The 24,331-nt window shown below is 45.6% G+C and overlaps 2 protein-coding genes across 3 annotated transcripts in view; one reads left to right on the forward strand and one right to left on the reverse strand.

The window, feature by feature from the left end:
* Positions 1 to 1,438: 1,438 nt before the first annotated feature.
* On the forward strand, positions 1,439 to 2,298 carry COX14 (cytochrome c oxidase assembly factor COX14). The gene is made up of 2 exons (XM_074935072.1): positions 1,439 to 1,580; positions 1,904 to 2,298. The coding sequence occupies exon 2, from the start codon at positions 1,913 to 1,915 to the stop codon at positions 2,090 to 2,092; it is 180 nt and encodes a 59-aa protein (XP_074791173.1). The 5' UTR covers positions 1,439 to 1,580; positions 1,904 to 1,912; the 3' UTR covers positions 2,093 to 2,298.
* Positions 2,299 to 6,753: 4,455 nt separating this feature from the next.
* CERS5 (ceramide synthase 5) overlaps positions 6,754 to 24,331 on the reverse strand; it is a 43,229-nt gene continuing 25,651 nt past the window's right edge. The window contains exons 6-11 of one of the 2 annotated variants that reach the window (XR_012635827.1): positions 23,240 to 23,332; positions 15,401 to 15,529; positions 14,977 to 15,083; positions 12,574 to 12,730; positions 10,541 to 10,645; positions 7,890 to 8,029 (exon numbers count right to left, since the gene is read on the reverse strand). Coding sequence is in view for 1 of the 2 variants with exons in the window: in XM_074934932.1 (XP_074791033.1) it covers positions 7,877 to 8,029; positions 12,574 to 12,730; positions 14,977 to 15,083; positions 15,401 to 15,529; positions 23,240 to 23,332 (639 nt within the window). In the remaining variant the exon portion in view is untranslated. Of the gene's footprint in view, positions 8,030 to 10,540; positions 10,646 to 12,573; positions 12,731 to 14,976; positions 15,084 to 15,400; positions 15,530 to 23,239; positions 23,333 to 24,331 lie in introns of both variants that reach the window. The other variant, XM_074934932.1, reaches the window with a different exon arrangement.

The raw sequence follows: 24,331 nt of genomic DNA on the forward strand, positions 1-24,331 counted from the left end.
AGCTCATGTCACCCGGGGGGGGGACAGGGGGGGGTAGCAGCTCATGTCACGCGGGGGGGCAGGGAGTAACAGCTCATGTCACACGTGGGGGGGCAGGGAGTAGCAGGTCATGTCGCGGGGGGGCAGCAGCTCATGTCACACGGGGGGGCAGGGGGGGTAGCAGCTCAGGTCACACGGGGGGGCAGGGGGTAGCAGCTCATGTCGCGGGGGGGCAGGGGGGTAGCAGCTCATGTCACACGTGGGGGGGGAGGGGGTAGCAGCTCATGTCACACGGGGGGGGCAGGGGGTAGCAGCTCATGTCATATGGGGGGGCAGGGGGTAGTAGCTCATGTCGCGGGGGGGCAGCAGCTGATGTCACACGTGGGGGGGGCAGGCGGTAGCAGCTCATGTCAGACGGGGGGGCAGGGAGTAGCAGGTCATGTCACACGGGGGGGCAGTAGCTGATGTCACACGGGGGGGCAGGGGGGGTAGCAGCTCATGTCGCGGGGGGCAGCAGCTGATGTCACACGTGGGGGGGGCAGGGAGTAGCAGCTCATCTCACGGGGGGGGCAGGGGGTAGCAGCTCATGTCATATGGGGGGGCAGGGAGTAGCAGCTCATGTCGCGGGGGGGCAGCAGCTGATGTCACACGTGGGGGGGGCAGGGGGTAGCAGCTCATCTCACGGGGTGGGCAGGGGGTAGCAGCTCATGTCACGCGGGGGGGGCAGGGGGTCGAGTCACGGTGGGAGGCGCGCGGGGGAGGACCCCTGGACGGACGGAGCGGAGGCGGACGGAGCCGGGTGGACCCCGGCTCTGCCCCACGCGCGGGCGGGGAGGCTGGGGCAGGGGCGGACGGAGCAGGACAGACCCCGCTCGCAGGCGCCTGCCCGGTTCCGCGGGTGACGGGGCTGGGGCGGGAGCCAGGGGCACGGGGCGCCGGCCGCTGCGGGCTCGCGTGTTCCCGGCCCGCCCGTGTCCGCGAGGGGAACCGGAGGCTCGCCAGCTGCAGCCCGCCAAAGCGCGTCTCCGCGCTGCCGCGCGCGCGCGCCCGCCCGCTCCCTTCACCGAGCAGCCCCGGAGCCTGGTGCCCGGGGGGGGGGGCTGGAGAGAGCGGCCCCGGCCCCCCCCGAGCGCGGCCCCGGCACAGGCTGACCGGTGTGGAGGAGGCCCCCCCCGGCCGCCCCCTCAGGCGGTATCCGGGAGCCGCCGGGGTCAGCGGGGCTGGGCATAGCGGGCGGGGGCGGGGCCGTGGTGCTGGCACCAGGGGTGCTGCCGCGCCCCCGCCCCCCCCGGCGTGACGGGGTTTCCCGCAGGGGCGGGGGTTACTGAGCTCTGAGCCCCCCCCCCCCGCTGGGGCCCGGCCTGGAGCATCAGGGGGCACGTGGGGACCGGGGACTCGCTCTCCCGGGGGGGCCTGTGAGCGTGCGCGTGACTCGGGGGGTCACGTGCCAGCCGCCCTGCTGGGAACACGTGACCGGAAGGGCTCCGCCTCTTGGGAAAGGTCACTGGGCTGAGGGCGGGGAGAGCGCGAGGCGTCCGACCCGGAACTGCCGCCGACCCCGGTCTCCGAGACGCGCCTCTCGCAGCCGCGCCCGGCAGGAGGTGACGGTCGCGGGGGACTGGCCCCGCTCGGCTCGCGGGGGCGCGGGTCGCTCCGGGCGGCGGCGGGAGGCCGCGGTCGGTGTGCGAGGCTCGGGGGCCCGCGGCCATGGGCAGCCGGGCTGCTCCCGGCCCCGCGGGGACCTGCCGGAGCCCGGCCGGCTTCGGGCGCGCCCAGGCTCGCCGCGGGAGGGGCCCATCCCCCGCCCCCGGAGGGGACGGGCCTGCGCTCGCCTGGGCGAAGCGTGTGGGCCCCGCGGGCTCTGGCCGCCAGGCCTCGGCGGGCCGCGGGCACCCGCGGCTGAGACCTGCCTTGTGTTTTTCAGGGGACGAGCATGGGCTCCGCCAAGCAGCTCGCGGACTTCGGGTATAAGGCCTTCTCCGGCTCCATGATGCTTCTGACCGTCTACGGGGGCTATCTGTGCAGCGCCAGGGTTTACCGCTACTTCCAGCGCCAGAAAGCCCTGAAGCAGCTTGAACAGAACCAGCTAAACACAGGGGCCATTGAGGACTGAGTCCTGCTCCCTGCCTGGCTGCATGGCCAGAGGCTATGTTGAGATTACTCCTGCTGCAGTAATCAGGTAGCACGTGCAACGCTTCCCGATCACAAATGAGGGCTAGCGTAGATCACTTGGGGTTTTCCTCAGGCACACTAAGGTGTCTTGAGTTTTTCTGCACTAGTGAGACGTTACAAAGTACCTCTATGTAAGCATCTGTTTTGATCATGTGATTAAATATTTTACTTATTTCTCCTCTTGTCAGTATATGACTAGAAGCACCTGAGTGGAGGAGTAAGTCAGTTAAATCAACATCAATACACAATTTTACTCAAAACCCCTCACAGGGGGGATGTCTGCCTTGATGCCATTCTTCTAAAATTCTCCACTTCCAGGCCAGCAAACTGAATAGCCGCAGGTTGAGGGAGACTGAGGGCTTGTCTACACTTAAACACTGTAGCTGTATCTCTATTTCAATGGAGACATTACCTACACTGATTGGAGGGGTTCTCCAGGCAGCATAGGTGATCCACCTGAGAGGCAGTAGCTAGGTTAATAGGGCTATGTCTCAACTACTGCAGTAAGTTGACCTATGCTACGCCTGAATAACGTAGCTGGAGTCGACATAGACTCGTAGAACTGGAAGGGACCTCGAGAGGTCATCTAGTCCAGTCCCCTGCACTCAAGGCAGGACTAAGTATTATGTAGACCATCCCTGACAGGTGTTTGTCCAACCTGTTCTTAAAAATCCCCAATGATGGAGATTCCACAATCTCCCTAGGCAATTTATTCCAGTGCTTAACTACTCTGTCCGTTAGGAAGTTTTTCCTAATGTCCAGCCTAAAGTGCCCTTGCTGTGATTTAAACCCATTGCTTCTTGTTCTTAACCTCTGAGGATAGGACAATAATTTTTCTTCCTCCTTGCAACAACCTTTTATGTACTTGAAAACTGTTATGTCCCCTCTGTCTTCTCTTCTCCAGACTAAACAAAACCAATTTTTTCCTCATAGGTTATGTTTTCTAGACCTTTAATAATTTTTGTTGCTCTTCTCTGGACTTTCTCCAGTTTGACCACATCTTTCCTGAAATGTGGTGCCCAGAACTGAACACAATACTCCAGTTGAGGCCTAATTAGAGCAGAAGAATTACTTCTCGTGTCTTGCTTATAACACTCCTGCTAATACATCCCAGAATGATGTTTGCTTTTTCTGCAACAGCATTACACTGTTGACCCATATTTAGCTTAGCAGCTACGACCCCCAGATCCCTTTCCACAGTACTTCTTCCTAGACAATCATTTTCTATTTTGTATGTGTGCAACTGATTGTTCCTTCTTAAGTGGAGTACTTTGCATTTGTCCTAATTACTTCAGACCATTTCTCCAGATCATTTTGAATGTTAATCTTATCCCCTAAAGCACTTGCAACCCCTCCCAGCTTGGTATCGTCCACAAACTTTGTAAGTGTACTCTCTATACCATTATCTAAATCATTGATGAAGATATTGAACAGAACCGATCCCTGCGGGACCCCACTTGTTAAGCTCCTCCAGCATGACTGTGAATGACTCATGATTACTTTCTGGGAACGATTTTTCCAACCAGTTATGCACCCACCTTATAGTAGCTCCATCTAGGTTGTATTTCCCTAGTTTGTTTATGAGAAGGTCATGCGAGACAGTATCAAAAGCCTTACTAAAGTCAAGATATACCACATCTACCACTTCCCCCCCATCCACGAGGCTTGTTACCCTGTCAAAGAAAGCTATCAGGTTGGTTTGACATGATTTGTTCTTGACAAATCCATGCTATTACTTATCACCTTATTATCTAAGTGTTTTGCAAATTAATTGCTTAATGATTTGCTCCATTATCTTTCTGGGTACAGAAGTTAAGCTGACTGGTCTGTAATTCCCTGGGTTGTCCTTATTTCCCTTTTTATAGATGGCCACTATATTTGCCCTTTTCCAGTCTTCTGGAATCTCTCCTGTCTTCCATGACTTTTCAAAAATAATTGCTAATGGTTCATATCTCCTCCTTAAGTATTCTAGGATGCATTTCATCAGGCCCTGGTGATTTGAAGACATCTAACTTGTCTAAGTAATTTTTGACTTATTCTTTCCCTATTTTAGACTCTAATCCTACCTCATTTTCACTGGCATTCACTATGCTAGATGTCCAATTGCCACCAACCTTCTTGGTGAAAACCAAAACAAAGAAGTTTTTAAGCAGCTCTGCCATTTCCACATTTTCCTTTATCTTTCCCTCCTCATTGAGTAATGGGCCTACTCTGTCCTTGGTCTTCCTCTTGCTTCTAATGTCTTTGTAAAATGTTTTCTTGCTTCCTTTTATGTCCCTAGCTAGTTTGATCTCATTTTGTGCCTTGGCTTTTCTAATTTTGTCCCTACATACTTGTGTTTGTTTATAGTCATCCTTTAAGAAAAGGAGTACTTGTGGCACCTTAGAGACGAACACATTTATTTGAGCATAAGCTTTTGTGAGCTACAGCTCACTTCATCAGATGCATTCAGTGGAAACTCTGAAATCAGTCATCCTTTGTAATTTGACCAAGTTTCCACTTTTTGTAGGATTCTCTTTTGAGTTTTAGATCATTGAAGATCTCCTGGTTAAGCAGGGTGGTCTCTTGCCATACTTCCTATCTTTCCTATGCAGTAGGATAATTTCCTCTTGTGCCCTTAATAATGTCTCTTTGAAAAACTGCCAATTGTCGTTCAATTTTTTTTTCCCCTTAGACTTGCTTCCCATGGGATTTTACCTACCAACTCCCTGAGTTTGCTAAAGTCTGCCTTCTTGAAATCCGTTGTCTTTATTGTACTGTTCTCCCTCCTACTCTTCCTTAGAATCATGAACTCTACCATTTCATGATCACTTTCTTCCCAGTTGCTTTCCACTTTCAAATTCTCAACCTGTTCCTCCCTGTCTGTTAAAATCAAATCTAGAACGGCCTCCCCCCCCCGTAGCTTTCTCCACCTTCTGAAATAAAGTCTCCAATACATTCCAAGAACTTGCTAGATAAGCTGTGTCCTGCTGTGTTGTTTTCCCCAACAGCTGTCTGGGTAGGTCAAGTTACTGCAGGGTCTGCACAGTGCAGGGGTCGACGGGAGAAATTTTCCCACCGACTTACCTTACTCTTCTCATCGGGCATAGAGTACAGGGGTCAACTTGAGAGCGATCTGCTGTCGATTTGGTGGGTGTTCACTAGATCCATTAAATCAATCTCAGAGAGTGGAGTCTGGCTGTACTGTAGATGTAGCCTAGGAGAATTCTCCCATTGACCTAGCATTGTCTACACCAGGAGTTAAGTCAGTTTAACTGCATTGCTTGGGGGTGTGGATTTTTCACACTGCTGAGTGAGTTATACTGACCTAATTTCCTAGTGTAGACTCAAACTGAGGAAGTGGAGAACAAATTTCTGGGACAGCTTTGGACTGAGTCCTGCTTCCAAGCATATTAGATTTTGTAAACAATGGTTTCACATCCACAGTAAAGTCTTCCAGTCACCAAATGATCCAGAAATGCATGAATTTAAACAGTTGTGTGTCCTCCTCTCCATGGCCAGACGCTCACTTCCACAAGCTTAAAGTTTCATTTCAATGTTAGACGGTTCTGGGGACAGGCTTGAGATTAAAAGTAGAAAATAGACTAAGCAAATTCTTACAAGAACTTCCCTTTAGTTGGAAAAAAAAATTATGGACAGTGGAGTTTGCTGTAGATTCTGGTCTCAACACCAAGCCTAACAGACAGAGGGGTTGGTGCAGTCAACTTTGCTTTGGACTGTTTTGTAACAGTGCTATAAAACAGGTAAGCCACAGCTGCTAGTTCCTCTTATTAACTTTAGAGTTTCCTTAATAGTAATTGCAGGATGTGTAAGTATTTCTCTAGACAGTATGAAGTGGAAGTAGGTTTGGCAAAGGCTACTTGGAAAAGTATTTGGCCATACTAGACATGGTAATGGAAATGCAGCAGAGACTATCTTTAGTTTGGTTGAGTGGAACAGCTAAGATGATAAAGGATACAGGGATTTAGGATAAAACTTGTACGAAGAGTCAAAGAAAATGAAAGCTAGATTACTAACTGCCTTGAATGGATGAACTAAAACTAAGTCTACTCTGAGAAAATAAAGTATTCGATATGTTTTAAAAAACTACTCAACATTTGATACCCAGTACATGGGTTCTTTTGCTACAGATGTACGTGAGAAGAACACATAGTAAAAGTTCAAGGTACACTAACTGAGGCAATTTAGGGACATTGAATAGAAGTTATTGGAGCTAGAGATAATGAAAATATTCATGGAGGTAATGTGTCCAGCTTTGCACACAGTGAATAATTTTAAATGTTTGTGAAGAGCCTGTCACTTGATTAAAGCTCATTTGACCTATAGTCAGAGCATCATAGCTGGCACTTAAGTGAAGCACTGAATCTTAAACAGTATTCTCTCTCATTTGAGACAGCAGTCCCTACTAGCACCATGCTGCCTAGGGGGGGTTCACTAGTTCAGGAGCAATTCAACAAGAAGAGCAATACTACAACTTTCTGCAGTGTATAGGAGTTCTTACTTATATGCTAAACTTCAATACATCAAGGTGAGAGAAGTTTACAAAGCAGGAGCTGCTGTTTTAGAGAAATGCAGAAAAAATGCAAGTCAAACAAATTTCTGAAGCTTTTTTTTTAATCAGATAAGAGTAAACAATTGTATAAAATAACTCAAATTTCTGAAGTTCTGCACATGATTATGACACTCAGGTGTCTTCCATTGCCCCTGAAGTACCATTGAGTAAGAAAGAAGCGAAGCCTCTGCTGTCCTGATTTCCGAAGTCAGTGGTATGGAGAGGCAGCTGCAGCAATGCTCACTTCTGTCTTTAAAAACACACAGGCAGGGCTGCAACCTCTGCCTGTGTGGAAAGTTAATATAACCCACGAGCATTGCTCCATCTTTGGCTAATGTCCTGTCTTATAAATCTAACCAACCATAGCCTGTAACTCCTGTAAAAAAGTCTTCAAATTCACATGAGTTGCAGGTATGCATGTGCTGTGATATTTCTCTAAATTAGGGTCAGGAGTGCAACATTTTTTAGGTTGTATTTAAGACTTTGGATGGGCAGCAAATACCACTTGGTCCGTCTTAACAGCACAGATTATAAATTATACTCTCTTTAGCACATAGCATCCCAATGGCAAGTTAAAACACGCTTTGTCCATCACAATCTGATTCAATGCATGGCTGTAACACAGAGTCACAGCAGGACTGATAATTTATAAATGATTTTAAAAACCCTCTGTGCTACAGCTTACAGCATGATGTATCTGGGTGATACTAGACCACATAATCTAAATGGATCCTGGAGTGCAGCAAGAAAACATACTGAACTTGCACTGGGTCAAGAAACAATTTTGGAATGGTACCTTAACCAGTCCACAGTCAATGTCCATCCCAGCCCAAACTCATTCCATCAAGCTTGAGTTGATCCTAGTAAAAACCAGTTTGTCACACAAAAATACTTCTGCAAATAATATTAGAGATGGGCCTATTAAATACAAAATGGCTTATATTCTTAAAAAAAAGTTAAATTTGCATCTTTGTTTTTGCATTAGTAATTGGCTCGGTTCGGTCCCTTCTGTGGTGTGAAACCTTAGACTGGTCTGGAGTGTGCCCATCTCAGAGTTGATGGATGTTTTTTGAGGGAAGGGGTATCTTGATTAAAGATCACTTAGGAATGTGGAGTGCAACACATCTAGATATTTAGACACAAGTCCGTGTTTGCTGGAGGCCTCCCCCAGCGTTACTCCTCTTCTGCCCATTGGGCACTAGCTACATGACCATTAATCCGATTGGCACCATTGCTTGAAGTGCTGAAGATTCCTTTTGTGCTATTTGAAGTCATGTCATCCTCTTCAGAACTGCTCTCTACATCACTGCGATCATCTTTTGATACCTGAAAGTTTAAAATCAAAGGTAGAGGTGGAAGAAAGATTACAAATTCATAGGGAACAGCTATTCGAGAGGTCTTGTCTATCTGATCAGTTTCCCCCATATTAGATTCTTTGAATTATTTAAAGTTGAACCCCACAAGTGGACCTTCCAACCACATATAGGGAGCATGGTACAGAATTCAGAACAGGGGACCAAGTCAAGAGATGATGATGTTGTACAGCTTTGGCCAAGCTAACTTTTGCATTTCCAATTCAGTATTATAGCTCTCTTCACATGGGTGTGTTGGTGAAGTGATTTCAGATCCATGGAAGGAGCCCATAGCAATATATCACTGTTTGATCCTTCTTCCAGTAGCTAAATTATAGCACAGATTATAAAGGATGCCTTTCCAAATGGCAAATTAGAAATATTTGTTTTAATACTAAATTATGAGTTACCAGCTTGTTCAGACACCTTTTGGTAATCAGCAGGAGGTGGGAAGAAGCATCAGTTTTAGTTTCTAAAGGGATGAGTTTGTTTTTAAGGTTTGCTCAAAAGAGTACCGATGTTTTATTTCAAAAAGAAACTGGCCCCATTTAGCACATCACCATTTGCATAAGATGATTCCCTCTTTAGAGCCTGTTTACAGAGAACTACACGGTGGGTTAGTTATCTAAGGCATCAGTTCCCAAACTTTGATTCATGCACCACCTTTGTGAAAAGTTATTGTGAAGTGCACTGATGGAACGTCAAGCGCATGTACCACCAGTGGTTCTTGACCACATTTTGGGAGCCCCTCTTCTCAGGAATGGGTGTACATATCTAACTCTTAATTTGTGAGCCAAGATACATTTGAATGGTGGTCTGTAGAAGGGAAAGGTTAATTTACAGTCATGCAGATGACACTAAGAATGCAGAAAGCATCTATAACTAGAAAGCCTTTATAATTTACATCTCTACAGATGGCCACTCTTAGGTCTTATCATAGGATCTGTCTAGTTTGCATGTGAAGCTTAGAATCCTCCAAAATCTCTCTGCGCTTTACAAGGTATTGGCTGGCGAGAGAGTGATGTACAATTTCAGAACAAAAGGAGTACTTGTGGCACCTGTGCCTAACAAATTTGTTAGTCTCTAAGGTGCCACAAATAGTCTGTATTCGCAAAAAAAAAAAAAGTAACAGCTGCTACTCTGAAACCTGAAATGTCAGGTTTCAAAGTCTGAAGACTAGAGAAGTCAACCATGCAATTTCATGGTATTCGCTCCTTAAAGTTTACCACAAGGGGGCAGTGCATCATCAGTATAATGCCAAATGATGCATGACAGTGTGAAAGAGAAGGTGGGTGATGAAATATCTTTTATTGGACTGACTGCTGTTGGTGAAAGAAACAAGCTTTCGAGCTCCACAGAGATGACCAGACCTGAGGAGCAGCTCTGTGGAGCTCAAGCGCTTGTCTCTTTCACCAACAGCAGTCAGTCCAATAAAGGATTATCTCATCCACCTTGTCTCACACATCCTGGGACCAATACAGCTACAACACTGCAAACAACAATGCGAAAAGCTCACTAACTCAGATTTAATCATGCACAAGTAACCCAGTAACTGGTTAAATGCCATGGCTATAAAGGCATGGGTGCTGCAAGAGGTGAGCTGTCTCCCTATTTCCCCATTGCCTGTATAGAGCACTTCCCTACTCTTGCACAGCCCAAGACAAGCTCCGTGTACCTGTGAGTCTGGAACTAACAGCCCCCAAGTATACGGTGGGCAAGCAGTTTCTCAGTGACTAACACATTCCAGCGAAGTTCAGGATCAGGATCAGCCCTGCCTACTCTGTGTTGGCATACAGACTCAAAACAGACTCAGAGAGCAAGTTTCCTGACAAATGGAAAAATCTGGCAGAAAGCCAGTGCCAGTTAATGATTTCCAGGCTGGGTTTCGACAGGCCAGCTGCATGTGCAAACTTAATCTAGGAGGTGCCGAAACCCCTCTGCAGCCGGAGGTTCCCTATCTTCCCCTACCATACCCCATTTTAGCAATTCAACTGGCCAGGGAAAGGAAACAGAAACCCCTAGATATTATTCTGCTTTAGTCCCACTGTCATTTGAGAAAAGTATTTTTTCCACCATCTGGTTTTTCTTAAGTGAGAACTAAAGATAATTCTGTGTGTTGCTATAGCCCCCTCCATCCATAGATCTCCTCAGTGTTACAAGCACTGAAACAGGTATCCCCTTTTTATACACTGGCCAACGACAGTCACACAGCCAGTCTGCGGCAGAGTTGGGAACAGGCTCTCAGTCCCTTGTTCTAGCCACTAGACAAACCAGCACCTTAGGTTCCTGTGATCTGTAACCACATCTTGTTAACCTGGGTGCAACTCACAATGAGGCAGGCAGTTTAAAGGAAGCTGCAAAATGCAGCCCATCTGAAGCCAAACAGCTTTTCAGACTCACAGTTTTGTATTTATGTCTTAAAGCTCAGAGAGAAAGAGACACACGCATGGTCCACTCTACAAGCAACAGCACAGATTACACTTACATGCAAGGGATGAAACTGTCCAGCTCCAATCTGGCACAGAGAAAAGGAGTGAGAAAAGAGTGGAGAGTACAGAGGCAGGGTCTAGTCCTTTCCTGGCTAGGTCACCTGGTCAGGAGAGAAAAGCAAGGAGAGGAGAGAGATATAGACCTCCAGGTGTGGGGACAGCTACACGGACAGATACTGTACTGGGAAACTAGCAGCAGCCATGGAAGACAGTAACAAATGATAATAGACCACATGCACACACCTTGCAACATGCTCCTTCCCCACCCCTCAGAAGGCCCTCCCCCCAACACACATTGCCAGAGGACTTCTTCAACTATTCCTTTAGGCTAAACAAGTTCCCTACAAACAGACCAGCCCAATAGTCTATAGGCAGTGAAAATGCAATCATGAGTGGGATTCAGGCTTAGTTCCCAAACAGCTAGGGTGGCACAAACATCTGTGTTACTGTCTAGCTACCCCTTCTGGTGGAGGATCAAACAGCACAGCCTGGCTCTGAAGGAAGCTGCTTCCAGCCATGACACAAATGGGTAAAAATGGGGAGCAGGATCCAAGATAATTGAAGTACTCCAGCCTTCAGCCACTGGCCTGAAAACCACTGATTCAATAGGGAGGAACTTGACAGCAAGCTACTCAGGACCTGTTACTAGTCAAATGCCTGTGAATTTGTCTCTTCCACCCACCCTGCTGCCTGGAAATCTTCAACTACAGGCAGCAGGGGAAAAGAAACTGTGCTAGAAACCCATGGATTGTGTCTGGAACAAGCATCCCTCTTCACAGAGCACTTACCTAAAAGCCACAGCTTGAAATTTTCCTTCTGTTCCTTGGATGTCCATCAGAGCCAGAAGGAGATAGTTCAGGCTGCCTCCCTGTCATGTCTTTCAAGGCATATGGAAGGACTTTGCATCACTGTTACAAAGGATCATGTCTTTGGTGATACAGAGTCGCTCCTCCATAAGCAGACCTGGCAAAATCCTGGGAACTCCAGTATAGCCCAAAAAGCAGCACTAGCATCAGAGTCCAGGCCAGTAACAGCTCATCGAGGACAGCAGCTCCAAAAGGCAAGCTCCAAGGCCTTTTATTTTTATTCTAGGAGTTGGCTGGGGTGGCAGACAGGCCAAGAAATGCTTATCTTTGAGTGCGACAGGCACGAGCTCCAAGTGGGAGAGCACAGGATGCTCCCAGGACAAACACTAACTGAACTACATCTCTGAGGCAACTGGGCCTGCAGCAGAGCAGCATCTTTCCCTCTAACAGGAAGAGCTGCCGTCCGCACCCTTATCCATCAGGAATTCATTCTAACCAGAACATTCTGCACGCTGAAACTGGACACTATAAACAGAGTCCCACTGGCCCACTGTCAGCAGGTCCCACTACATTTCCAGTAGCCTCCCTTGCCAACCTCACCTGGATTACCTTGTCGCACTGTTGGGATATGCACCGACAGCCCTAGTCCTGGGTTATTACTGTAGTGAGCTCCAGATATTGAGCTCACATCACCCTAGATGTCGGTAAGGTTGGATTTTGTAACATGGACAATTCCCAAGATATTTAGATGCTCCTAATGGCAGCTCCAGATTAAACCAGGGAGCACAACCTTCCCCGCCTCATACTTCATAGAGAGTGATTGGTCTTCAAGCTGCCACAAGAGGGAAGGCAAACGCCTTGATCAAGTTACCAGAACAAGCAGAGCAACACACAAACTGAACTGCATGATGTCGTCAAAGCATTTGAACAGGCCAGAGAGCATTATTCACTTGCATGGCCAGACCATCAAAAAGCATGTGCCTCCCGATGTAAACACTTGGGCCACGTGGGTGCTACAGCCTGCCAAGCCTAACTGACCAGGACAGCCCTAGATGAAGTTAGTCACTCACAGAAGCAGCAAACCTGCTACCCTCACCTTGGAGCCAGCACTGGCCTCACTGAACAATGCAGACGTCTCCCTCCGATTTTCAAAACAGATGCCCTGATCCCCTCAGCGCTTATGAGAGAGAGAGAGGAGCCAGCCCAGCCACAGAAGCCCTTACCTTTCCTCGCAACAAGGCCTTGTAGGCAATGCGAATGATGAGACAGGACCAGATGATGTGCAGAACCTGCAGGGTTACCAACAGTCCATTGAACAGCCACCATGAAGGATAAGGGCCAATCAGCTCCCAGCTCTCAAACAAGGTAGTATTCAAGATCCTAAAAGAAAATCAAGGAGCTTGTTGGATTGGCTGCTTTGCTGCTTGACTAGAATTCCCAGTTTCCAACTCTGAACTGAGCTGACTGGGCAGATACACAATAGGTTTCTGTCCCATTTAAGCTTCTATTGCTTTGCTCTTTTCATAGTGTGATGCCCCTGATCTACTGTCCCTTGCACAGTAGAGAAAGGCCTGAAGCTGGACTTGGGTTAAAGGCCCTTGAACTAAGCAGCAATAGGAGAAGATGTGGAGACTCTCAGAATTTAGGTTAAATATAAAAATCCACTCTCCACCCTCTTCTCCAGGGTACGATCAGCATTCACAATGGTGTCAGAGGGAGAGATGGCAATTGCTTGGATCACCAATACTGTTTTGGATGTATACATGGTGTTGAGTGGAGAGATGAGCCTTATTCACATGCACAATGATCTTGGCCACATGTAAAGGTCAGGAATGCCACCTGGGGGCTTTGAAGAATTTTTGACAGTGAAGCTGCTGTTCCCTTACTCCTAGCCATTTCCTCTGTCCCAAGTCAAAGGAATTGAAAACCAACTAGTGGGTCAAAACCAGGTGCCTCCTTGAAGATGGCTATGGAATTGTTCTCTTCACTGGGATTTATTGGCAGTACTTAAGGAATTTAATAAAGCAGTTTGATTGTTTATCAAGTAGTCACTAGGGTAGATTGCGGAGAGATTTTTTAAAAGATCAATGCTTTCAGCATTTATTGAAAAAGTGAGAAATTAACTTTCAGGAAGGGAATCCAGAGCCTTAGTTGCAGTTAAAAAATAATGGTTACCTAGGCAGCAGCTTGTGGTGGAGTCAGCATGCAGTTTCATGTCATTATACCACTGATCAGGGAAGGGAACCTGTACTGAGTGGAATAGCATAGCAGCTTCAGATGCAACTGGAGACTCACAAGTTCTCCCTCTGAAGCTGAGGAATTACATTACAGCCAGTGGAAACCACATTCAAGATTTATAAGACACATTGAGTGACAGGGTGGTGCCAGAGAGCACATTGCATCATGGCAGACAATGGAGTGAAGAGCAGAGAGAGGATTGCCTCATTTGTCAGTGGAAAGCAGTAACACCCGCCCGTCTGAAGAGAGCATCATTTGTGGCAGGCAGAGGGGACCGACATTTTCCCTATCTAGACCCTTTTATATTTGTTTGGAGCTATACAAAAATAAAAAGGGATGCTTATCCAAGGGCCCTTGGTGCCTCTGCCACGGGGACAAAACTAAAACTAAATAAGAGCTTATCCTACCCCAGAAATACATCCCAAAGAGACGGAAAGTAGGCCTCTGCTGTTTACAAAATAAGGATGTAGGACAATGACAAACCCAGGTGTAGCAGACCTTACAAGACACCTTCTCAAGGAAAACAAGACGTGGATAAATACAATGATCAGCAACAAGATCCCACCAAGCCTGACTTTGTCCACGTGGAGGGGAGGGGAATCTCATTACGGAATGATTAATTACAAACATCTTAGCTAAGATTTCTAAATCCAAAAATACCCCAATACCTATTTCAGGCTCTATGCAGCTGGAACAGGAGTCAGGGCAGACAATCTTCTGAGACCAGCAGGAGAGGAGCTAGGTACTTCGGATGACCATAAAGAAGAGCGTCACAAACAGAACCTTGCCTCAGGGAGGATATGCCTCACTGGCATCTCAACTTTTACAAGATCTTATCAAAAGACATTAAATCACCTTTGGTTCTGTGGGTTCGTCTACACCGGGACACTCAGGAAAGTTTGGAGAAATTTATTGATGATATGAAGTTAATGCACACTAAATTGCTGGGTGAATGCTCTCAGTCGGAAGTAAAGTGGCCTTTACTGAAGCTTAACCCTCCAAATCCACAAAGGGTTTAGGGGTGCTTTAACGTCAAACCTTTATTTTATTCATCTTAGTTCCCTGTGTAGACAAGCCTGATCTGTATAATGTCTGGGAGTTACTGGCTGGGAGAGTAGGCTGCAGCTGGGGGTGGCATTCAGCTGCACTTTTTGACTCTGTGCTCACACTAGGGGTGCTCCTACTCTAAGTACATGACAAAACATGAAGAAACCACTCTTGACAAAACCCCAGAGCTCTGCTCCTAAGCAACATTTAGGAGGGCTGCAGCTTCATGCTGCCCTGAGGGGCTGCCTGTAATGAGCGAGAGGATCCCTAATACAAAGACTGCCTTTAGAGGAGAGAAGGAACAAATACTTGACTCTATTCAGAAAGATCCAGGTACTTACCAGAAAGGGTAAATACCCAGTCGAGTGATTATGAACACAACACCAAAGAGTATGAAGGTGGCATCACACAGGTGCTGGTACTTAGCATAATTGGCCAGCTTTGCAGCCTGAGAAAAACACAAAAAAGTGTTAAAACAGCATTCACCAGACACAATCATTTGATCATATGGAAAACAGTGCTGGAGCACTCAAGCCACCAAGGAGTTTCGAACATTTAAGGACTATTATCAACTTGGGAGATGTCCTGGAGGAAAGCCAACAGAGTGGAATCAGCAGTGTGTGTTTATGGGACATCCAGCCTGGATTGTGTGTGGAGGGTGAGGGGTGAAACAGGAGAGGCTAGATTTTATCCTCTTGTCTCAAGAGTGTGCTCCTTTGTCATTAGGGATGCAAAGCTCAGACAGGAAGCAGCAGGCAAACTTACCTCTAAGAGGAAGTCTGAGGCATCATGTAGACATAGCACCAGAGTTCCCACCCGCAACATGTTATTCATATAGGAGAATGTAATGAGTCCAATTGTAGCCAAGTGATGGACAAACATGATCAGGAAATCCTGAAAGGGGAAGATGAAATGTGAGGGATCTTTGGCGGCCAAATGATCACAGAGACTTATAACAGGGGCACCACGACTGACAAAAAAAGGGCCATATGGTTATTTTAGGTCAGACTCTCAAGCTCCTTGTTTGCAAAAAGCAGAGCAGATTTCAGCCACAATCATCTTTACTTGGGAGGTGCAGACCACAGACACTACAGGTCCCAGCATGCCGCATCGTGATTAACAGTTTTGCTTCAATCAAGATGGAACATTGCATGCTGGGGCCTACGGTAGTCTCCTTGGGCTGCAGCTCCGTAGCAAAGATAAGTACATCTGCAGGCCTCACTGTAAAACTCCAGAGGCCAACATCTGGCCTGCACTTTGACTCTCCCTGCTTTGGGATGACTGCATTGCTAGCATATGTCTACACGGCAAGCAGCAGCGAGTATCAGAGCCTGGGTCTACAGACTTGAGATGTGGCACTATAAATAGCTCTGTAGACGTTCAGGCTTGAGCCCTGAAATCCAAGGAGGCGGGTGGGCTTCAGAGGCCGAGCTTCAGCCCAAGACAAAAATACCTACATGGCTGTTTTTACTGCCATAGTCTGTAGACTTGATGCTACAGGTTTCTGATTGCCATGTAGATGTATCCCTAAGGTCTACTCTAGAGATCACTGACATGAGTAATAAGAAATAGACCTGCTATTACTGCTATCAAGTGGGAAAAGCCCACCAGAAGTAAGGCAAGCAGAGGCCATGCGTGGTCCATGCATCAGGGCATGCCTGGCAATACAGTAACAGCAAATCAGTCCATTAAAATTCTACAACACATACAATTTTCTGACATAGCCCCCCCCCAATATCTACGTCCTGCATTTGCATCTTTGTTAAGGCATTTCAAGCGGGGAATCAATCAACTTTTGTAGTGCTGAATTCTTTATTAAAATGAATAGAAAACAATGCCCCAATTGCTTCTCTCTCTCCATTTCTGCGGCTGCAAGATCTACCATAGCTTGCTTGACTTTGTATTTCAGGACAGAACAAATCCAGAAATTACAGACTTTTTTCTTTTTTTTTTTTTTTTTTTGGGGGGGGGGGGGGGGAGAACAAAGTCAGTACAAGAATTGGGACAATTTTCTACTTTACACTTTATAGAGCAAGAGTAATAAACTGCTGGTTTCCTCTGAACTGTCAGTTTGTTTTCCAAGGACAAACACTAAGCCAATGGCTAAAACTCGGCAGAGTGGAATTAGATTTTAGGGATCGTGACCAGCCATCATTCTGCTATTCACATGGATGAAAAGTCACTTTCCAAATTCATTTTTTTAAATCATTGCTACCGTCTTTGCCCCATGCTCATCCTGTTCAGCGAGGCATTCAGTTGTAAAGAGAAGACTGGAACTCTTGTCCTTGATTTCTAAGGTAGAAATAATTCCCACATCTTTTGGAGGTGGTGGAATCTCCTTCCTTAGAAGTTTTTAAGGTCAGGCTTGACAAAGCCCTGGCTGGGATGATTTAATTGGGAATCGGTCCTGCTTTGAGCAGGGGGTGGGACTAGATGACCTCCTGAGGTCCCTTCCAGCCCTGATAGTCCATGATTCTATGACTGCTGCTCAACTGCAAGTGAATGTCACAGCTCCTGGAAACGCCAGTTAGAACCAACTTTTATCCAACTGACCTGCTTTGGCACTAAGGTACCCATGAGTACTCGCTCTGAATTTACAATATGGAGATTTGACTGATTATATATATACACCTCATTTGGGATTGTCACCATTTTATGGATTCTAATGACGAGTCAATGTAAATATAGTAGCCCATGAGACCTTTTATTATCCAAAGCTCTCAAAGCATTTTACATACATTAATGAGCATAGCTTCACACCACCCACAGCAGTATCATCCATATCACGTTAAAGATGAGGAAAATGAAGTTCAGAGGTAAAACACCTCGCCCAATGAGACACAAATTAGTCAGTGGCAGAGCTAGGAATAGATCTATCTGTCCTGGGTTTTAACCTCCACACAATTTCTCTCACTTAGCCATGAAACCTGGGATTTCCCAAATCAACCTTAACAAGGCTCTTTTGTATAAGCCCTTTAATGGGTCAAGACCAGGTTTAGTTAAACATGATTGCTACTAAATCAAACTTCACTGTTTAAACAAGTTACGCAAAAAGGCTTGGTTCCTTCAAGTAAATATCTTCTCATTTGTTTCTCTAATCAACAATCCTTGTACTTGTGGAACCTTCTGTGGCTCCATTTTGAACATTTATAGTACCACTGTTTACATTCTATAATTTTAAGGATTTGAAAAACAGTGTCAGGAAAGTTTAAAGTTGAGATATGATTTTTTTCAGACTCGTCTCCCTGCCTGAATTTCATATTGCCCCAAGACCAAACACAGTGAAAGTGGGTAGGGATGAGGAATTCAAGTATTTCTTGGGGCTCTCCCTGAGTTCTTCAGTTGAATTTAAGTAACACCCAGGGACATGCTGAAGACTAGAAGACACTCACTACAATGACCTGTGTGCCATCACAATACGTTGGGAATGTACTCCAGGAGCTCAAGATTATTCTTGCACTGTCCCTCATTTCAACATTACCTGGCTGTCAGCTTTTCTTCCTCTGGGACACAGGCCATTTGTCCCACTGCTGTCCCATCTGCACCAGCACTGCCAGATAAGCATGGTACATAGGGACACTGGTCCCATGCTATACTCATCTCTTCCCTACTTCAGTACAGATCATTTTCACTCCCGCACCGCCGAACAGCATTGGAGCTGTTCGTTCACATCCTTCATTCTTCCCCCTTTCCCTAGCCACCAGACTTAACATTAAGACTGAACTTCGCACTGTTGCCTGCAGCTGCGTACCTCTAAGCTCCAGGTTCATTTGTTATTTGTTTCTCCCCTTAGCATTTGCTTACCCTACAATGTGGGAGTCACCTACCAATTTAATCACAGTTGAATCTGCACTAAGCATGGACCAGTCCCAGCCCAGCCCTTTGAAAGGGACTGTCTTCCCTTTCCTGGTGATGAGGAGACAGTCACTTGGTGATAAGATGCCAGTATGGGGCAAGTGCACATTCTGAATACTGAATGGCCTGGGACACATGGCTTCTCTCATTACATGCCAAAGAAATGATTATGCAGAGATCAGATGCCTCAGCAAGCTCCTCACTTGTCCAGGACATGAAGCAAGTTCTGAACATTACCAGCAAGGACAGCACTACTTGAAATCCTGAGCTATGCAATTCAGATACTAAAGAAAGGAAGAGTCTGCATGCTAACCTAGAGCCAGACTTCTTCATGGGGGTTCAGGGAAGAGCAGCCAAGCAACTTCCCAATCTGTTCAACAAGACCTAGCTGCACAGAGGGAAAGACAGCCACTTGAGGGGCGGTTAACAGCAAGTATCTCCGACCAAAAGAATTGACAGTTCAGAGGCCCGTAGAAACAAAAGGTAAGTAGATCCAGTTACCCAGGCTTTAAATATCTGACTGCGGGAGAAGACCTACTTAGACTGTTGATTTAGCTTCTCTGGGAATAGTAACCCAAGTAGTAAGAAAAAGGTTTTTAGTGTCTCATTGACCCTGACCTAAGGAGGGTCAAAGTGTTCTGTCTTGTCTGACACTGTTTTCTATGGGCAGAGTTTTACTGGAATAGTTTGCAATTTCACAGTCTACCATTGGAGCAAGGGTCCACTAGCTGGGCTTTTTTCAAACAGAGAGTGGGTGAGGTGCCCAACATAGGTGCCAGCAATCAGGCTAAAATGAGACTGCAGCATCTGGCCTTTCCTCCTTCACAATAACGGGTAGAGCATCATGACCCTTGGAAGAAGCCAACAGGAAGGAGGGCTGATATAGTTCTAGAAACTTGGGCACATTTCTTACATAATTTTACTCACACAGGCAGCCGACTCTCAAGGAGCTGTCAAGGTCTGTCTGTGGCTCCTAATGAGCTAAGAGCCCCATCAGAGTTTAATGAAAGGTCTTTTAGCAAGGGCCCTATCCCCAGTGTGAATGAGGTCATGGAGAGTCCAAACCACTGAGATTAATTTTATCAATTGAACTCTGATGGAAAGAAACATTTTACTTTGGCAGGGGCCCTTGTTGCAGGTTTAACAACTTCTTTTTTCCTAGTAGGGATGTAAAATATTAACCGATAAGCATCAGTCTTATTGATAATGTATTCGGTTAACAATTAAACTCAGCTGCCAGTCCCGGCTACCCGTGGTCCCGGCTGCCGGCCCTGCGTGCCCGGGGTCCCAGCTGCCCAGGGCAGCAGCAGAGTCCTGCATAAAATGAGGGGGTGCTCCAGCACCCCCCACACCCATCGTTCCCCACCTATGTTGTGAACTCCTTAACGGTTAAACATTTAACTAATAGAGTTTTAATAGTTTAAATGGTTACTTTTTGAAAATGCTATTTACATCCCTGTCTCCTAGCTGCACCCAGCCTCCTCATATTGGGTGGGGAGTATGCTGGAAGACTCATCTTGTAATCAAACCCCATGATAACTTCCTCTGACCTGGTTGAGGCTGGTAATATCCACTGCAAAAGGTTTATTAATAAAGTTACCCTACCTGCCAAGCTGTCTCAGGAAACCTTTGTTTTCTAGGCAATGCTGCAGATAGATGGAGAATGAGTCTCTACCCAGGGCAAAAAGGCCAAGATAGAAGCAGAAAAAACCCATACATAAAACTTCTCTCCCCTCCCATAATACCCATCTGCAGCACCCTCTTTCCTCCACAATACCAAGCCTACTCCCTTGGGTTCTGTCTCCCTCCCTATAATACTCCAGCAGCAATTGCTTGATTTCCCCCATTGTCAGATGAAGCTTCTGGCCCTCCCAGCAAAGTGTCTGATAGGGACTGTGTTAGCACACACTGAGCAGTCCACTCCCAGTTTAAGTGACTGGGCCCAAAATGCTATATAAAGAATAAGAACAGGTAAGTAAAACTGACTAAACAACATGTGAAACTGACCACTCTTATTTTCACTGTGTGAAGTGCAAAGACTAATGAGTGTTAATAGCCAAAAGTAAATTAGATGACATTAAAACTAAAAAATAAAGTTATTAGCAACAGGTTTCAGAGTAACAGCTGTGTTAGTCTGTATTCGCAAAAAGAAAAGGAGTACTTGTGGCACCTTAGAGACTAACCAATTTATTTGAGCATAAGCTTTTGTGAGCTACAGCTCACTTCATCGGATGCATACTGTGGAAAATACAGAAGATGTTCTTATACATACAAACCATGAAAAAATGGGTGTTTACCACTACAAAAGGTTCTCTCTCCCCCCACCCCACTCTCCTGCTGGTAACAGCTTATGTAAAGTGATCACTCTCCTTACAATGTGTATGATAATCAAGGTGGGCCATTTCCAGCACAAATCCAGGTTTTCTCCCCACCCCCCGCCCACAAACCCACTCTCCTGTTGGTAATAGCTTATCTAGAATGGAGACTGGGAGTGGCTAAGTCATTATGCAAGGTAACCTATTTCCCCTTGTTTTTTCCTACCCCCCCCTTCCTCAGACGTTCTTGTTAAACCCTGGATTTGTGCTGGAAATGGCCCACCTTGATTATCATACACATTGTAAGAAGAGTGATCACTTTACATAAGCTATTACCAGCAGGAGAGTGGGGTGGGGGGAGAGAAAACCTTTTGTAGTGGTAAACACCCATTTTTTCATGGTTTGTATGTATAAGAACATCTTCTGTATTTTCCACAGTATGCATCCAATGAAGTGAACTGTAGCTCACGAAAGCTTATGCTCAAATAAATTGGTTAGTCTCTAAGGTGCCACAAGTACTCCTTTTCTTATTAGCAACAGGAAATCTTCGTTTAAGAAGTTATTAATTTCAACCTGATAGCATCTCCTTAGATACAGTACCACATTTCATACTGACATTCACAAATTATAGTGTTTTGTCCACCTTGGATGGAGTCTGTGAGACAGGATTCTTGTCACATCACATACCATTTATACACAATAAACGGCAATCTATTTACACACAGCCGGATTTCAATAAAAGTAAAAACCCATAAGCAAAATTTTAAAAGATTACAGTGAAAAGTGAAACTCCAGGCTGGCACTCAAACACAGATTTGATAGCATTTAAATGATAACATCTTACAAGATTCACTTCCTACCTTGCACATTTACTCTCTCATGACTATTTTCTTGATAATTGCCCACTAATGTTCAACTTTTTCTCCTTCACCATAATCCCCTGAATTCAATCCCACTTCTTAATAAATCCTGGGTAATATTTTACAATGGCCAATCCCTGTTTATTTCTCCCAAGATTGCATAATGTATCTGTACTGATGGGGCTTTAACTGAGAAGCTCCCAATTTGAAATTTTATTTGACAGTGACCAGAATGTCTAAGGAAGTTGCCTCCAGTTTGTGGTATGACCATCTCAGCTTTGTGCTTTTCAGTGTCTGTTTGGTTCAACTGTTTGGATTTAATTTCTAATCAGATTCTGCATTTTATGTAGACCAATACTGACTTGCTAGCAGGGCTTCATCTTCTAGGAGTATTTGGTGTGTATCAAGAGACCGCTGAAGATGGTATTACTCAGGCAGATAATCACAATTAATGTTACATCTCTATGAATTGTTTTCCTGGTTTTAGTACAGTAATTTTATCTCACAGGTTAAATTTTGGGTAAGTGCCACCCACACAAAGGTGTGACTAGCTTTGTAACACAGTACTTCCTGAAACTGGCTAGGAAGATGTATATCAGCCTGCTTTATGTGGTTGGAGGAATACCTTGGAATCCCACTTCTTCACTGGGGATGGGAAGTTCTCTCATCAGAAGGGAGTAAAGATATATCAAGTAAACAAAGCAGGCCTTGCTTGATCACATAAACAAAGCCAAAAAAATTCACTAAGCTCCACTATATTTGTTTGTAACTAAACAGAGGACTGTATGTATGTGTGACTAACAGATATAGACATTGGGGCTTAGGAAAGAGAAGTCTATTTGAAATGCATTTGAATGGAAGATCATTGGAAGACACACAATGTTCCATTGGAACAGCAAGGAGACTCTTCCCCATATGAACTGAGACTCAAGAAATTTCCAAAATCACTTGCCAAGCCCAAAAGAAGAGGTGCAGGGTAACATTTTCCGAAGTGCCTAAGTTACTTTCAGTGGGACTTAGGCTCCTACGCACCCAAATAACTTTTGAAAATGAGGCTTAGGCTCCTAAATCACTTAGCACTACATATAAAATTTTTTAGAGCATGTGAGAAGTAGGTTAGCTCAGTCACAGATGGAAGTCATGCTCCCTATAGGATAATACAGAAACTAATAGTCCTCTTTATTTTGCCAAAACTAAAAAGCTTTATTCTAGCCTCGCCACCCATGTCTAGAAAATGTTTAGAGCATTTTATTTCTATATTTTCCTGTAAGTCTCCTAATTGAAATATATTTTTATACAAAGATTGAATCAACTGTTCTATTGGGATATATGGATTGATTCCCCCTCTTCCCTCTGCAGAGTGATAGGGATGAGCTGCCAGGTTGCTTATCAGGATAGTCCCCAAAGGCCTGTCTGTGTACGGTCTACAAAAGGAAGTGGAATGTGAAAAGAGATGAGTGACAGGAAAATGCAGTTATAGCTATATTTTGGCAGTTTTTACTAACCAGAGAGACATAATTACTCCTGTTAGCCCTGTCTGTTCATGCGTTTAGTGAAGTTCTGGCTTCTCTTACCTTTCGTTTAATGTCTGTAAACTGAGAAAACATGAGAGACCAATAGAAGGCCAGCTCCATGATATAATAACAGAAAAGACTGGATGTTAGGGGCTGGGGAAAAAAAACAGAGAACATTTGATTAAAAGGCAAAGTACTCCAAAATTTGCATTAAAAGACTCCCCCCCCCCCCCGCCCCTAACAACTAATCCACCTCTCCTGTGGCCCCAGCCTTCTGGGGGAGAGGGGGGTAAGTTAAAAGTCCCAAATTAAACTTGTTTTTTTTAAAAAAAAAACATAAATTAACAGAAGTCTATGGTTTAGATTTATTTTTAAAGGAATAAAATTCCCTTTCAGTGTTTGCAACCTAAGAGCTGTGGCCTCCCGTTGGAGTAGAAGAACAAGGAGGGGAACCTGATTGGCTGTCTACAATTATCTGAGCTGAATGAAGGGCAAAAAGAAAACTGCAATTAATGGTACTGGTATAAGTACATTTGTAAAATGGTTCTACTTTTAATAATCTAAGTACCAGATAGGGAAATTTGCTTTAAAATATATGAGCTGGTGATCAGTTCGGTTTGATGAATCAGTGTCTCTACACCATGAAACATACCACATCACAACTACCCCTTTGTGGGCAGTCTTAGCTCAAAGGCTAAGAACTGCATGGGCCAGGGGAGAACTCCGCTCCCACACTCAGAGGTGAAATTTCCTGAGCAGAGCAGTAATTAATGGACTAGAAGTTTACCTTGTTGCAGCCTGTACGGCATCTGCTCTATGGGCAGTGAGAGGCATTTAGATCTCTCAAATTTCAATCTGACACCATTCACATGCAATAACATTGGAGACATGCAAAGGGTTCAGTTCTCAAAACTGAGGGACTTCAGAAAACAGGAGCATCACACATAAGAATATAAAAATGGCCATACTGGGTCAGACCAAAAGTCCATCTAGCCCAGTATCTTGTCTTCTGACAGTGGCCAGTGCCAGGTGCCCCAGAGGGAATGAACAGAGCAGGTAATTATCAAGTGATCCATCCCCATCGCCCATTCCCAGCTTCTGGCAAACAGAGGCTAGGGACACCATCCCAGCCCATCCTGGCTAATAGCCATT

The sequence above is a fragment of the Natator depressus genome, chromosome 20, assembly GCF_965152275.1.
Source record: "Natator depressus isolate rNatDep1 chromosome 20, rNatDep2.hap1, whole genome shotgun sequence".
Lineage (NCBI taxonomy): Eukaryota > Metazoa > Chordata > Testudines > Cheloniidae > Natator > Natator depressus.

What these genes read in the sequence shown, in the direction of transcription:
- COX14 (XM_074935072.1), top strand. Translation starts at nt 1,913, where the DNA reads ATGGGCTCCGCCAAGCAGCTCGCGGACTTCGGGTATAAGGCCTTCTCC.